The sequence below is a fragment of the Carlito syrichta genome, unplaced genomic scaffold (genome assembly GCF_000164805.1).
Source record: "Carlito syrichta isolate Samal-C Ts95f unplaced genomic scaffold, Tarsius_syrichta-2.0.1 Scaffold289272, whole genome shotgun sequence".
In the NCBI taxonomy this organism is placed as follows: Eukaryota; Metazoa; Chordata; class Mammalia; order Primates; family Tarsiidae; genus Carlito; species Carlito syrichta.
In genome coordinates, this window is record NW_007233368.1 from 177,201 (window position 1) to 194,316 (window position 17,116).

Sequence of the window (17,116 nt, forward strand, 5' to 3'; positions counted from 1 at the left end):
TAATTCCTAAATCTTCTCACTGGTAGAGAGCACTGGAACATAATCTTATATTCAAAAAAAAAGTTTATTAACTTTGAGGCACCCTCTTGGGATCTAGGATTAGACAACCTGAAAAGGATCCAAGGGGGTGGAGCAAATTTTCTGCTAGGATGACTCTAGACACCTGGAGAAAGTGATGGTAGATGCTGCAAAAACTGAAATGCCTAAATTGCCACAGTTGACTATGGAGGAAAGAAGTAAAAAGCCCAGGAAAGCAGACATGCTGGCGTGGGTGTGAGGCCAGAAAACACACCAGAACATTATTTTCCACAGGAGGGGCAAGAGGGCACAACTTTCCTCAAGACCATCAGGAATTTGCTAGTAATCAGAGCATCAACATCTCAAGATGTCCAGTAATGGTTTCTTCTCTACAAGTCAGGGATGACTGCAGGAGAGTCTGCCATGGAAATTTGGTTTGTTAGCAACAATGAGGATAATGGGCCCTGTAGCAAGAGAGGCTCAGACTCTCTTAACTCCCAAAGCTAGGGTGTTACCATTACCATAGTGATCAACCATGTCAGAGCAGCAGCCAAGAGGGATTATGAAGATGGTTAATAGAACATGGTGTCACTAGGAGAAAATCATATAAGCATCTAATGAGGAATAAATTCCAATAAAGTTGGCAGAGGGAGGGGACACAAAGAGGGTTGCTGATGATGCCTCTGTGATTAGGGGTTTATATAGTCTTGAGAGTATGCTGATTGGTTGGCAGTAACACCAATCAGAGAAAGGCACCATGGTGTGGGATTAAAAATGCACCAATCAGGAGAGGGTTGAGAAGGAACAATCAAGAAGCAACCTGTGAAAGGGGAAGTCCACAGACCTGGAAGTAGGTGTTCTCACTTCAATCCATGGGACTTGCAGCAGATACCGGGACATGTCCTAATCTTCTGCCTAAATGGTTTATTCCTTTTTCCTCTCTCAGTTTGACTCATTAAATTCCCTATTCTAAATTTTTCTTTAGGAAGAAAGGCCCACTATCATAACCTTAATAAACTGTTCCCTGAATGTGTATAAAGACTGATCTACAAGGTACAAGGGGTGGACTCTGACAGGCACAAAGATATGCTACTAAGATACCTCTTCAAGAAAAGACTGACTGCCAAGCTCCAAGGAGTGTGGTTAGGCAATAGCCTTCCACTATAAACATCTTCAAGTCTACCTTAGATTTTGAGTTAAGACTACACTCTTCTTGGGGTGGCTCCAGCCAATGACTGAGCAAGACTGTGGCACAACAGTCAAATCATTTCATTCCAATGTAAGTCTTTTCATCTTTGTTCTGGAGCTACCCCTGCCCAATACTATATCTCTTCTCTTTTCCTTTCATCTTTTACATTCATAACTCTATCTCAGTGTCTTCTTCCTGGAGGACCCAATTGACAAACCTATTCTTTTACAGTTTCATCTAGCTCTCCTAGGCTGAACTGTAACATTCCTATTTCTGTTGACCATTGTAAAGATAATATTATAGTTTTTTTTCCAGGTATGAATACAAATGTTTACCATATTTACTCCTGTGTACTGTATTGGTACACCAAAATGCACCTTTAGTGGCAGCCAGATATCTTATCTATATCTATCAATAGGTAACATTATTGTATATTAGCAATTATCTTAAATCTACCAAATGAATCAACTAATTCAATTTTTAAAACTAGTGTATGGAGTGGGTACTCTTATTGTTTCCATTTAACAGATCAGAAAATGAGCACAGAATGTGGGGGAACTCACCCATGGTTAATTGTCCATGATAAATCAAAGGACTCACGATCCAAATATATGTAGTCCAACTCCAGTGTTTTTATTCTTAAGCATTATACTCTACCTCTAGGGCAGGGTGGGAAGGACAAGCAACCTAAAACTGTAACTCATCGGGTAACATAAAGATACCATTGTTTTAATAAGACAATGTCCAAAAGAGCAAATAATTTAAACTTTAGGTTTTGTTACCACTGAAAAGCAAAGCTTAAGGAAACAGTTTGATGCTCTAGTTTTGAACTCAGAAGACCGCTACCTGTAAATCTGCCAGATTATCTCTTTATCCTTAAATCATGCCAGCCGACACCGTAACCTAAATTATAGGCATCACAGTCTCTGAAGAATTAGCTTCGTTTTATTATATTACTCTATTTATGATCTAATAAGCTCCCATTCACCTGACGTTGAAATTTTGGAATTTAGTAGACACCTAACACTTGGTAACATTTTTGCTTAATACTCTCTTGGTCAAACTGTTGTTAAAAGTCTGAAGACGAGCTCTCTCTTCTTAAGATTTTCACAGAAAAGTGGTAACAGACTACATTTTTTTTTTTCTAACTTCAGGTAACTCGTTTTAGATGAAAGGAAATTTCGCTAAGCACTATTCGCTACCAGGTTTCCAGTGAGCGTCCATAATGTACTCTAGGACGCTAATCCGGAAGAACTACAATTCCCATGTGCATTGCGGCCTCCCACGCTAACCACAATTGCGCTGTCGTCATTTCCGTCATCGCAGCGGTAGGTGCTGGACCTTGTAGTTTGTCTCAACTCCTCTTTTTTGCCGTTTCCTGGTAAGGAAAGAGTGTAACCGGATCGACTGCTTTAAATATGGTATTACGATATGGTATTTAAAATAAATTAACGGGGTAACGTATTTAAAGCCAATGTAGGTCTTTATGCAACACACGGTCCACCTTTTTCCTACCGCCGACACCCGGGAAGAGGAAGTGACATACATCCTGTGTAATGGCGGCGCAGTGGAGCTCTAGGTAATTATCGAACTCCGTGGACTCGCCGCAGGCGGCCACCCGCAGCTGGGGTGGCGGGTTGCCTGTTCGGGTGGGTAGTGAGAGTGGCTCAGGAGTTTGTGCGGGCCCGCTGGGACGGCTGTGGTGGCACTGAGGTGCGCGTGGCTCTCCTACCGCCACGCGCGGGCCCGCGAGGTTGGGGTGTGAGTGAGTCTGGCCGAGAAGTCCGAGCTGGTGCGGGATGGGCGGTGGTGAACTCGCTCTCCGCCTGCGCGGACGAACCCAGCTTCCTTGTGAGGTTCGTGGGCTGTCTCTTCGCGAGTGTCTTTGTTGCTGAAATTCTTCTCCAACGCTCGTTCTCTTCCGTGGCAGTGGGTATCAGGCGCTGGTTACTTAAGGGGCCTCTGGAGTTGATTGGGCTAGCTCAGGCCCTTTTCCTAGTTCCTAGGTTCCAGGCAGGGCCTGAGGGGTGGGATTAATGAACCGCAACTGATTTAAAAACTGTTGAAATTCTATCACTCTTTGGCCTCTTTCCAGCATTATATATCTGTGACTTTCTTTAATACTTCATTCGTCGTTTCTTTCTCATTTATTTGCCTCGTAAGTACTGATGCCTTCTAGTGTGCAGTCCTGGAAGCTCTTCGTTTCTTATGTGTGCTCTTCATCTGTCTGCCTTCAGCCTGCATAACTTGAACTACCTCCAATAAGGACTCTCAACTTGGGTCTCCATTCTCCACCTCTCTACCGAGCTCTGGGTCCTGTAGTCCACCTTCGTGTAACAGTAACATGATAGTTGATTTCAGAATCTAACTGCGAAAAACGCTATGCTTATTTTCATTTAGTCCTCATAATTCTTTTGAAGTAAGTGGAGAAGGAAGACTTTGGGGAAAGGCTATGCTGGATGCAAGAATTAGGTGATTTAAAGTGTGGTAAGCATTTCCTTTGCATTTTTAGGTGTCCAACAGACTAGAAAAAGCAGACAAATAAACTCGGTCTTCTGGGATCAGTTAACCTGCCTCTTCCTTGTCTGTATTTATACTTGTTTTAGGGTTGCCCGTGAATGAAGGAATTAACATAAATTATCATGCTGCTATGTAAAGGCAGATTTTAAAATTGGCATTAAAAGTGTAGTTTTGACCCGGAAAAGCACTGCTACAGGCAGTATCTGCAAAAGGAGGAAACCCATTTGTGTTGGTTCTGGGTGATGGACTAGTAAACAAAGATTCCAGTCTTGATTCAGTGCTTATTAAGCTTATTGCTTGGATGAGTTACCTAACTTCTCCCTTCTCAGTTTTCTTATCTGAAAAAAATGTGGACGATAATAATACCTACCTTAATGACTCACTTTGAATATGAAGAAAAAGAATGCATATGAGGCACTGTGCACAGTGCCTGGCATACAGTGTTAGCAAGTATATTGTTGTTAATACTACTGTAATACAATTGACAGGTTCTCTTTGTGCCTCACTTCTTATTCTTTGGTTCTGAATGTTGCCCTTCCACTTTTAAGCGTCCATGTTACTTTCAATGGAATCTCTCCCAGCTCATTTAACTGGGGCTTTGGGAGTCCGCCTTGTTCATACGTCAGTGGCCAAGAACCTTGATCTAATTCCCTGGTCTAGTGATTCCAACAATGTGAATCAGCATTAGTATCTCCTTGGAACTTGCTAGCAATGTAAATTATTGGACTTCACCCCAGTTCTGTTTTGAATGGGCATCCGTCAGTCTGTTTTTTATACTATCAAAATCATGCCAGTTTGACAACCACTGCTCTAGCCCATCCTCTAGGGACTATACCATGGTTTCCCATCCCCCTAACTCTCACAATCAGGCTTGCTGCCTTCTTTGATCCAAAGTATTTAATCCTTGGCCAGCCAGTATTTCTTTATTTTTATGCCACCACATCCTTCCTTCTTTTGGATAGTTTAGTTCCAATCACTTTTGGTGTTCTGATACTTCCTAGACTACTTAACTGTCTTTTTGAAACCTGCTTTCTTAGTTCTGTCAGCTTTTCCAGTGGTTGAATTTTTTAGGTTAACTCCTCCCTGATGATTTTTCATTGTTGAGTGACCTATAGTGACTTGCACCTGAGGCCACTTGAAAGATAACACGGGGGCATATTTTGTATTTGAAATATCCATGCTTTAACTTGGAGAATAATATTCCTTGTTTGTTGCTCACTTACATTTGGGCTGAATTTGAGCTATCTAGTATATCCCTAATTTGGTCATGGTTTATGGCTGGCCTAGAGCTAGTCTAAGAAAGAAGTGGCTGTTGGGAATATAGCTGATCCCACTAATAACTTTGAGGACTTCCTTGATGAATTTTCCTACTTTTCTTAGACTGAGAGTCCCAGCATGGGATGAAACAATAAGGCCTCTGGCATATTAGTTTCAGCAAACCCCCAAAGTTATACTTTTTCTCAGTATACACATTTCTCAAGCAGACACTGAAAGAGACATTTCAATACCTACAATGAAGTGCACACTTTCTAATTTTCTTCAAAAGTAGTATATTAGGGGAGGAAGAATGTATTAAAGCAGGCCTTTGCTATTTGTAGCCCAGCTAATACATTTTTCCCAATGGGCAGATATCAAAAGCGAGTATGGGCTGGCTTGACCTGGGATTGCAGAGAACGGGTTAGCTAATGGGAAAACAATGACCCAGTGGCGTGGCAGCTTATGTTTAACCTGTCTTTGAATCCAACTCATAAGTGGGTCAAGCTAAACCGAGGTAAGCACTTGTAAGCACTTGTACTTGAAAAGTGAACCTATGAGTCCTTCCTTGAACTAGTTAGTTTGTCAGAATAGCTTTATTCTGTTGACTGGAGCCTCTAGTAGAATGTAGTGTAGAATGTTGTCTAGGGGCTGCTTCCTAAATTTCTCTATGGAGTCCAACACCTCCAAGTTTTCTTTAAACCAGAATGTGGTTCACTAAATGGCTCTAATTATGTAATCAGAAAGGCCACTTTCAAAGCTGTGCTGTGAGAATTGGCAGAATGTATTCAGCCCATGTACTTAATTAGGCAAGTTGAGGAGCAGATTTGGGGTGGGGGGAAGTGGTATGAATATATGATGAAGGCATATGGCATACTCAGTAATTAGGCTTGTTTTTGGAAGTTGAAAGAACTGCATCCTCAGGGTCATATTTCCTCTTTCAATGCCTGCAAAGGAACTGATTTTTTTTTCATCTTACTCAATAGGGAAGTTTATTCAAGCCTCTCTAAAAGTTAACATGGAGTAAAACCAAATGAGGGGTGGCACCTGATAGTGCTGTCTCAATGCAGTTGACAACACATAGCTTGGTGGTTCCAAGAAGTAGGAGTTAATGGATGGGACAAGGTTGCTGTTCCTTGATAAGGAAGTTGACTGAACGGCATTGGAGCATTCTGTGTAGGAAGAACTAGGAATAATCATCAAAGTCCAATGCCTCTTTTTTATTTAATTATATAATTAGCACTGTTTTAGATTCTGGATATATAGCAGTGACCAAGGACCTTTCATACTTTAACTTCGTGAGTCTCTGATGTTCCATCTCATGCATGTTCAGTATTCCATGTACACACTGTGCTCTACTAGACTACTTGGAATCCAGAAATTCTCATCTCCATCTTTATTCATACTTGTCTCACTTTCTGAATGTGCTTTTCCACTTTTATTATGGATAATTCCTACTTGTCCTTCAAGACTCAGCTTCTTTCTATATGCCCCAGAAACACTTGTTTGCACTTCCACATTTCCAGTAGTACTATGTTTATAACAATGCTATAGCACTTAGACGTTATTCTCTACCAGTGGTTAGAGTACATGATGCCTTGTGTTCTGTTTATTATATATCTCCCGACATGCACAGGTACTGCCTTTATTAAAAAGACCATGACTGTACTTTTCTTTCTTTTCATACTTCCTCATTTTCTCTGTAAGTACTTGTCTTTTCCTTTATCTTTTCTTTTTTCCTTTTTTTTCTGTTTTTGAGATGGGGTCTTGCTATGTTGCCCAGGCTGGGACTACAGGTATGTGCCACTGCTCCTAGTTCATAAGTACTTTTTTGAGCCACTTAATATAAATATCAGTTATAGCTCTAATTTCATCATTTTTTTAGTTCCATTTTCCTATACAAAATTTTTCAATTATTATAAATTGAAATGAATAAGAAAGTATTCAGATGAATAAGAAAGTATTCAATGAGTGATTAGAAGCACAAGAACTGTTTCTTTACCAGAAGGTATGTATTAAGTAGAGTGGTGAGTGTTATGGTATAGGTTTGAAATGTAAGATTTTGTTATTATAAAAATAGGTATAAACTTAGCTTAATCTCTAGGCCAAGAAAAACCATGATGATATTATTTGTTCAATGAATGAGATGTTGGAGTAATTGAGGAAAGCCGAAAAGTTAAATCCTGTTGCCAGGCATCTGAGCCATAAACCAAGGGATATATGGGGAAATTAAGGCAAGAAGGGGTGAGCTTGGGAGGATATAAGTACAAGTGATTGAGTATATAGTAGCAGGAAGGATGTCCCTTAGGATTTGTTTTATTTAGTTGAAGGACTGCCACTGAGGAACTTTTTTTCTGTTAAAGACAGACATACAGAGAAGTTATTGAGACAGTAGGCATAGAGACAAAATTGCCACTTAAAAAACTTTTAGAAAGGATATTTGGAAAGTATGGAATAGTATTGAATACATGGTAGAGAAATATACTTTTAATTTGAAAGCCTGGGTTTCTCTGTGGGCAGCTTTGCAGATATTTAAAGGAGTCTTTTGCTTTGCTTAGATGGAATACCAGTTAGTGGTATATATGGAATTTATATTTTTAGAGGCAAGTTGGGAAAGTTCTTGTAGCCTAAAGATAAAGATCTTGTGAGAAATCTTGTTAGAGAGGTCAAAAACAATTTGCCATCTTTCAAAATGAAGCAAAGTTTATCTCATTATGGGATCTCCCCTAAATGGAACCTTCCCCCAATTTTCTGTATATGGTAACAGAGCATGGGAGGAAAACAGTAACAGATTTATTTTTTCTATTAACTGAGAAGGTAGAATTGGTAGAATTTGGTGACTTATTGGGAGTGGGTTAAAGAAAATCGCCATCTGGGAAGCTTTGTAGGTCATATCCTAGAGGAAGTTGGTTTGAGATGGGAAGAAGGAAATGATGAGTTCCGGTTTGTATTTTCTTAGATCAGAGGGCCTCTGGGGCATCCACATGGAGGTTTCCTAGAGCTAATTGGACATAAGGATTGGAGCTCTAGAGAAGATTGAGCCAGAATAAAAAGTTGTTTTCACATGTTAGTTGAAGCTGTGCCTAGGGTGATACTCTTCCACAGAGATTATAGAGAAAGAAAAAATAGGGACCGTTCATTTGTTCTATTAATAAGTATGTCTTAAGAGCCTCCAGTGCTGGGAATATAGCAGGGAACAAAACAGACAAAAATTCACTAGCAAAGATTAAGCTCTAAGGATTTCTGAATGTTAAAGGTATGGAGAGAAAGGTGAACTTTAAGAAGGGAATTAGCAGTACCAAATACTAGAGCAATGTCTGATAAAAGAAGGAAGTTGACTCTGGATTTAGCAACAAGAAGGTTATTGTGTAACCTTGATAAATGCTCTGGAGTCGTGGAAATGGAAAGCCATACATTGGGCAAGGGAGGTTAGTGGGAGTTTAAGAATTAGAGACATCAAGTGTGGATTTATATCAAAAACATCTCTGCTGTGCAGGAAAAGAGGAGAGTGGAACTAGAAAAGGGACAGAATAAGGAGAATTTACCACATAAATGTCATAGTTTATTTTTAACCAAATCAGTAAAGAAGTTTAACAAGTAGAATTTTTCTTTAAAACCAACTCAAGTAGGAATCAAGAAACAGTTGATTGAAATGTTAAGCATAGCAAAAATAGACAAATTCCTGTTCTCATGGACACAACAATCTGGTGAAAAGCGTATTGGGGGAATCCTCTTATGTACCCCCCAAAACATATACAGATTTTATAGTATATCCAAATGATTGTGTCACTTTTTAATTTCTTTGATAACTTAAGCACAGACTGACCTGGATGACCTTCATGATATTGGAAATGAATGGAAGATAATACTTCCTCTCTATTTATAATGAGTAGTTTTCAGTATTGGTACTGGTATCATTGGGTTCACTAAAATGTCATCTGTTTTTACTCATCTTAGTGTTACTATCTTAGGTGTCCCAAAATGTGGGCTGTCTCTGCACAGACCAGTCAAATACCTTTATATTATGTTTATTTTTTATCTCTTACAAAAGCCAAACAATATGCAGAATTATCCAGGACACAACTTCCAGCCTTGTGCTTACTTGAACATGGGAATCTTTAGTCATTCAAATGGTTATGAATCAAAGAGCACACCTGGTGTATGCCATTGACTAGGAAGCAAGCAACAGGAGGTGCAGACTTGTAACTAGGTAATTCTTGGAGCCAGAAGTATTTTAACTTTCAGAATCTCTTGGATTATTGAAAATAAATATAGTGCATATGCTGTTTATTAAGTAACCCCTTTTGAGGTTCTGGGTAACATCCTCTAAATCAGCATATTTCTGTATTGTATCAAGAGTCACAATATGTATCAAGCTAATACATGTCAAGTTTTGCTGCTGATTTACCACAAGCTTAAGACAAGTCTTTGTTTTTTCAGGTTTCAGATTTGCAGATTGTTAACCCGTACCTGGTGACTCTTCTGGAAAGGAATGAGTGTTTTGACCTCTTTTTTCTTTGAAATTGTGAATCTATGGCAAAATCAAATTACACAACTTTTTTTTTTTATGTGGCATATCATGGGGTACACATCTCAGTTATATATACACACCCACACACACAAAATAGGAAGAAATGTTTTTCTTAAAGGGATTTTCCTTCAGTGCAGATTTGGAAAGTACATAGCAATCTTGTATAACCAATCTGTTACTCCTGTTTGTTTCCTGAGAAGGAAAGTAATTATTTCCAAGGGCAAGGGGTTGGCTCTTGTTTGGGGATTTTCTGAGAGTCCCATCATTCTTCCCCTCTCCCCATTATATTTTGGCATTTAGAGTAAATTTAAGACGGTCTTTATTTTGAATGTTGATTAATATTGCCATTTCCCACATTGGGCAGCTAAGGTTTATTTATTTATTTACTTTTAACCCTGTTACAATGTTTGAAGTTCATCAAACCAGTCGTTAGATTGCTCAGGTACAAACTAAAAGGAATTCATTTTGTTGATCCCCCCCTTTTTCTTTTTTTAAAAGCAGTTTTATGATAGTGTGTTTCTGCGAGTTTCTTCTGACTTGAATTGAGAGTATGTAACTGATAATGGTAGAAGTGTTCTGCCACTATTTCAGCCATATTTTCTGAGTTTTTGAGATAATTGCAGAATTTACAGTTTCATAGCTTGTAGTTTACAGTCTGAAGTACTCTTATAAATGTTATCAAATATTTTCATTGCTGAAACTGAGAGAAAAATCTATCATTTTTGAACTAGCGCTCCATGAGTGCTAAGTCTTCTATTGGAAAATATCTTCCTTGCTTCGGAGATCAGGTGTAGCTTTGCTGAGTTGCTTGTGACAAGGGGAGAGAAATATAATAATTCATCATAAAATCTATATAGTGATGCCAAGAAGAGCAAGGTGAGCTATAAACACTAGATAAATTGCTTTCATCGCAGGAACTTCCAATTAGTATAAGTATTAAGTATGCACATATTGAAGTCTCAGGATTTCCCTGCAGGCATATTCTGTATCAATCCGGACAATGATAGTACTTCATGCATTTTTGTGTTAGAACTGTCGTAGCAGTCTACTTTACAATATTGTTGTTTTCACACTTACAGTTTGAGACACAGAAATGTGACAGAGTATACTTGATTACCAGTGACTTATTAAGGACTAATACATTTGGAATGTGTGTGTCCCTTTCCAATTGATTTATAAGCCAGTTATTCACTATAAAGTAGGTAGAATGTATGGTCTCTGTTTTCTTCCTAAGTGACTCATGGCTTAAGAACAATTGAGAACCCAAGTTTCTCATCTAGAATTGGAAAGTTGAAGAGACTTGGGGAAGGAGTGGATATTAGAATTACGATGGGAATGCTTTCATAAAACAAGTATGCCTGGGTCTTCCCCTTAGGCTTTCCACCCATCTTCTGATTTAGTAAGTAGATGGGTCCTATTATATATACACAAGTCATTCTCCTATCATGCACTTTTTTAGCATTCAGATTGGTTTTAACATAGTGACTTATCAAACCAGTTTTATATTATGAAGTAATTATCTGTAACTGACATGTAGGAAAAAAGCCCAACCTACCACTTTGCTCCAGTGGCTTGGTGTTTTGCTAATTATAGATTTGTTTCTTCTGCCTGGAACGTAAGCTTCTTATGGGCAGGAAATTTTGTTAGAGTTGTTCATGGCTGCCTACCCAATGCCTATGAAGATGCTTGGCAAATAAATAGAAGTGTCATAAATATTATTTGTTGTTGAACAAATATATATATAATACTGGGTGGTAAAGGTGGTAAGAATATGTTAAAAATAATATAATGATTGTTATGGTAGAGGTAGAAAAAAAAATACCTTTAAGCAAAAATAGGTTGAGTAAAGTTTTGAGTTTTATGACTCTATACCTTTATAACCATAAGAACAGGACCTTTGAGAGAATCATGTAATTTGGTTTCAACCCAAAGTCATCTTGTTGTGGCAAGTGGGGCCTAAAATTCACTGACATAAAATTTGTCCCAGTAGGGACCTCACCTGAGGTAAGGGAGGGTTAGATTCTGTTTTAAATATTTTTTTAAATTACATTTTAATTTTTCTATAGACTCTTAAACTATACTTTTTGCTTTTTTTTTTTCTTCATCTTTGCTTTAGGGAACATTGTATATATCCTTAACTTTTCACTGGCCACTTGGAGACCTATATCACAAAAGATGTAGAAACTTTGTATAGTGTAGGCCCATTTTAGTCCCTCATTTCATGTCCTATATTTATATATACTCCATCTACATACATTATAACCCTTTAATACTTTATAATTTTTGTTTTGAAGAGTCATGTGTATTTTAGATAATTAAAAGAAAAAGTAGTCTTATATTTCCTGTGTTATTTCCAGTATTCTTCATTTCTTTCTGTAAAACAATTCCAGTCGAGTATCGTTTATTTCCTTCCAGTCTGAAGAACTTATTTTAGTATTTCTTGTAGTGCAGATATTCTGGTGATAAATTCTTTAGTTTCTTTTACTTGTTTTTGTTTGTTTAATAAGTAAATTTATTTTGCTTCATCCTTTAAAGATTGTATTATCTTTCAGCACTTTAAAAATTGTTTCACTATCTTTTGTTCTCTTTAGTTTCTTTCTTAATAAAAGCATTTTTATTGATGTAAATTATACATAAATATTTGCCATATTTACCATTTTTTAAGTGTATAGTTCAATGGTTCAGTGGTAATAGATACAATTATGTTATGTATATATAAAATATTTGTATGTAATTTACCATCTTTACCATTTTTAAGTGTATAGTTCAGTGTTAATAAATATATTTATTTATTTTTGTTTTCTTTTCCCCATCTTCCTCCTTTTTCTGGCCTCTAATAACCACCAATCTACTCTCCATCTTCATAAGATTCACTTTTCTAGCTCCCGCGGATGAGTGAGAACACATGGTGTCTAGTTTCTAATGAGAAGTCAGCAGTAGTCTGAATCCTTTCTCTGTATGTAATGCATTGTTTTTTTCTCTAGCTGCTTTATTTTCTCTGTATCTTTGGTTCTCAGCACTTTGACTATTGACTATGTCTGTGACTGTGTGTAGGCGTGATTTTCTTTATATTTATCGTGCCTGTTGTTCTCTGAGCTTTTCAAATCTGTACATTTATGCCTTTCACCAAATTTGGGGAAAATGTAGCTATTTCTTGAACTATCTTTTTCTTTCTCAATATTGCTTTCTTTTCCTTCTTGGTCTTTAAATGCATGTACATTGATTCTTTTGATATTGTCCCTCATGTCTCTGATACTGTTCATTAAAATTTTTTGTCTCTTTGTTCTTTAGATTGAATAATTCCTATGATTTATCTTCACATCCACTGATTTTTTCCTTTATCTCCATTCTGTTATTATGCATATTCAGTGAATTTTTCATTTTGTATATTTTTTAGTTCTAGACTTTCTGTTTGGTTCTATTTTATCGTTTCTCTTGGCTGAAATTTCACAGGCATATTTTCCTTTGCATCTTTCCATATGCTTTAAAAACTACTCTTTAGAATCCTTATATGCTAATTCCAGTATCTGGGACATTTCAGCATTGGTTTCTTTTGATTATCTTTTCCCTTAATATTGCACCACATTTTTTTTGATAAGTTGATTTTCTTTTGATTGTATCCTGGATGTTGTTATTTTCATGTTATAGAGACTTTGGATTTTACATTCCTCTGAGGAGTGCTGACTTTTTAGACAATTAACTTAGACTTAAATTGCAGAGGCCAGTTTCTAGAGTAGTAGTTCCAGATCATAGTTCTGATCTTACCTGGAATCTTCCTTGTACGTGGGTTGGTTCAGAGGTAGTCAAAAATTGGAGGAGAGTTTATGCCCAGCACATGGGCTTCCATTCACTGGCTGTCTTCTCTCCTGATTTCTCTACTTTCCAGCAGAGGTGACTGCCTGAGAATCTGTTCTCTTGTTCTTTAAATGAGAATGCCTGAAGCTTTTCTATCCCTTTTAGCCATGCATGGTACAGACTGCAGTTTGCCCTCAGGCTAAAGCCATTTTACTTGCATTTTTGCTTTCTCCCAGCTAGAATCAGCCTGTTTCTTCACGCTCCAATGCATTCTGGTTGTTGTGAGTTTATGGTTGTTATCTGTGTGTTTATGGTGGTTATTGGGTTCAGTAGGAGCTTAGCCATTTCAGAAGTGGAAGTTGAGGTTCTCTTGCAACAGATTTGTAAAAAGATGCCACATAGGCTACCCAGTTGCCCTAGGAATCAAAACATCTTTATTATTTACATTCTTATAGGAAAATAGTGTAATGATTGTATGCCTAAAACTTGCTAGTCTCTAACCTCTCTCTCCTCATTGAAATACTTTTTTTATTATTTGATTTTTGTTAACACAGGTTCATTAAGATTGTAACTTTTGCGGTATATCAAAATAGACTATTTAAGGTAGGGGGCATGCCTCTGCTCTCTACTACCACCACAGAGTCTGATTTTATGAATCACTTATTCTGAGATTTTTCTCATTGTTTATCTAAGGTATAGTATCTAGTAGGAAACGCTACTTGAAACTGAGTTCAAATAATAATGCCATAGTTGTAGGCGTATTAAGATCCTATATTGACTGGTTTGTCGTATAGCATTAGGGTTTAGGATTAGAGTAGCTCTTTAAAAACAACAGTTTGGGACAACTTGCTAGCCAAAAACAAGGCCAAGCTTTGCATACAACTGTAGTAATATCTAACTGAAGAAACAGGCTACGTACACATAATTTGTTTAATTATAGCTTCAGATATGTAAGCAGTGGTGTGCTTCAGATTGCAGTTATTTTCATATTGATAAATTTGTAAATCTTGTGTATATTGCTTTTACTAACCTTGATACTATAACCGTTGTATAGAAACATTTCTTGACCTAGTGATTTTTGTACATCCTTTTCTGCATTAAATGATAGCAACTCTACATCACATTATAATGTCAAGACTGTTTGTGTATGTGGTCTAATTAAACAGATACTTAGCTGGGTGTCCATAGGCTAGATTTCTAGTTATAGGTCTAAGTGATATTATAACTTAGGATATTGAAATGACTTATCTGATTTTCAGTGTTCTCATCTTTAAAAAGAAAGAATTGAACCAAATAATTTGTAATACCCTTTGTAGCACTCAAATTAAGAATCTTTTTACTAGTTTTGTTCAAATTATATTGGCACTGAGTATAGTTCTTTCTCTGTATTCTCTGTTTCTTCTAATTATTTTCTTCTGTTTCATTTTGAGGATTTTATGACTTATCCTGTAAACCATTTAGATCTGTAATTCCAATAAAATGCTTGAATGGCAGCTCTATATGAACAGAACTGTCAATTCAGCATTTTGTAGAAATTACTAAAATTTACATATTAGTAAATTTTAGGAGAATATTAAAAGATGCTTTAGATTTAGTGTTGATGACTAGGTTTAATCTGAGCCAAATACTTAGTTCTCAGATTGCATATATCTGAAGCCTTGTGTCATTCATAGGTCGTATTGAAACATAGTTGTTTTAGTTTATTAGTTATTTAGTTTCTATGGGGAGTATACTTATTTTGACTGTTCATTATTGCAAGAATATTGTATATTTTATTCTTAGTTTATATAGAAACATTGGATATTTTATACTCATTTTATACAGTTTCTCTTTATAATTGTTTTTACAATCAAATTTTTTAAATAATATCACAACACTTATTTTATGATGTAGATATGATCTCCCTCACTGGGAACATTTTCAACAAAGTTATAGGACATCTGATTTTAGATTAACTTTCATTTCTGTCGGTCACTAGAATAAAGCCTTCTATTTACTCTCTTGTTCATAGAGTTTTTCTACTAATATGTGTTAGATATACATTGTTGTGTGGAACGGTTTAAGGATTTAAAAAATTGTTATTTTATTATCAACTATATCTGTGCTTATTGATTAGGAAAAGTAAGGTGGTCAAATGACTATTGTGTGGAAAGAGTATATTGTTATTTTATACACTTATCAGTGTTAACAAAACCTTCTTTGATGTATTTTATAGGTGATGTTTGCAACAGAAAATGTAAACTGTCGAGGAATTCAGACCATTGAATACTTGTTACTGGGACCAATTTGAGAAATCTTTGATTTATTGGATTAACCAGCAACAAAAAAATGAAAAGTAGTGTGGCACAAATAAAAGTAAGTGTTTGAACCTTAAGATAGAGGACATAAACATATAGTTAATATCTATCCTAAACAAAAATGCATTTATATGATTAGGACATTAGAACCAGACAGTGGAATGGCATCCTACATGCACTGAACTTACACAATTTCAAATGTAGATACTTGTCCAGGTGGAAGTAATAGTGTACAGGAGGGCAGTTGAGAGAACATTGTGTGTGTGTGTGTGTGTGTGTGTGTGTGTGTGTGTATGAGTGCATGTGTGCATGCATGCTGCAGTACCTGCACAAATCATGTGAGTGACCACATGTAAAAGAAAGATAAGTAACAGTGCAGGGACCTTCCTGCATGTCTGTTTATAATGTCGGCCTCTTGTTGCCTCTGTCATATGCATACATGGGCTCTTTATTCTGTGCTATATTTTACTTTAGACAGTATACATCATTTTTTCAACAAATACATAGTCAGTTCTTACTTTGTTACAGGGACTGTTCTAAGAACTTGGAACAAAATAGTGAACAAAATCCTTGTTCTCATGGAGTTTACATTCTCTTGGGAGGGGGAGACCAAATAGTAAACTAATAATAAAATAAAAACTTGGTACGTAAGTAAGTGATATAGTTTGTTTGAGTGTTAAGTGCTAGACTTGTGCTGTGCAGAAAATAAATAGGTTATGGTAAGGGGGATCAGTTGCTCTGAGGGTTGCAGTTTTACTAGGGAAGTGAGTATAGGGCCTACTGAAAAACTAGCCATTTGAGAAGAGAGTTGAAGAGACAAGAGTTCACCATACAGATGTCTTGGGGAAGAATGTGCCAGGCAAAGGAAACAGCAAGCACAAAAGCAGAGTCTAGGGTGGCTGGAACAGGTTATGAGAGGAGAAGAATTGTAGGAGGTTGGAAGTGGTGAGGAGGCACTGTAATTCTATTTGTTTTAGAACTATTCTGCCTGTGTATGGATGTGGCAGGAGAGCAAACCATTCAACGTCCTCTTCTTTTCAACTGCATGAATTTACAACCCAGGGCATTACTGTTTGGGCCTTGGAATCAGTAAAGGGGAAGGTGTATTTTTATTTGATTATAAATATAGGCACTCATCCCTTCCTCTTCTCCACCAGCTCTGCACTCCTAAACTTTCTTCTTTAGGAGAAGAAAGGTCTGGGGTGTGGTAAGTGCTTACTGAACTGCTGTCATCTTTTCCAACCTCTGTCCAGTGTAAGACACTGCAGGTTCCCTGTTGGGCAGTTCCCAGCCTCTGCTTACTTATCTCCTTTGGAAAGGGGCTCACTGTCTCCTAAGCTGGCTCTGTCTCTTAGTCAATAACCTGGTATATTGTTCTGAAATCAATAGGTGGCAGTCTTTGTGTCAGGAGCTGGGGGCATAAAAAGAGAAAGGAGACCTTGTATAGAACTGGCTCTTGACTGAGCTATGTTAGACAAGAGAGTGATGCCATCTACATAGAAGCCTCTACCT

At 37.1% G+C, this 17,116-nt stretch overlaps 1 protein-coding gene across 1 annotated transcript in view; it reads left to right on the forward strand.

Annotated features, from left to right (window-relative positions):
* Positions 1–2,518: 2,518 nt before the first annotated feature.
* Positions 2,519–17,116, forward strand: part of CWC22 (CWC22 spliceosome associated protein homolog) — a 56,426-nt gene continuing 41,828 nt past the window's right edge. Inside the window, exons 1-3 of the mRNA XM_008054232.1 lie at positions 2,519–2,588; positions 2,679–2,786; positions 15,523–15,662. Of these exons, the coding sequence (XP_008052423.1) occupies positions 15,636–15,662 (27 nt within the window). The 5' untranslated portion in view covers positions 2,519–2,588; positions 2,679–2,786; positions 15,523–15,635. The remainder of the gene's footprint in view (positions 2,589–2,678; positions 2,787–15,522; positions 15,663–17,116) is intronic.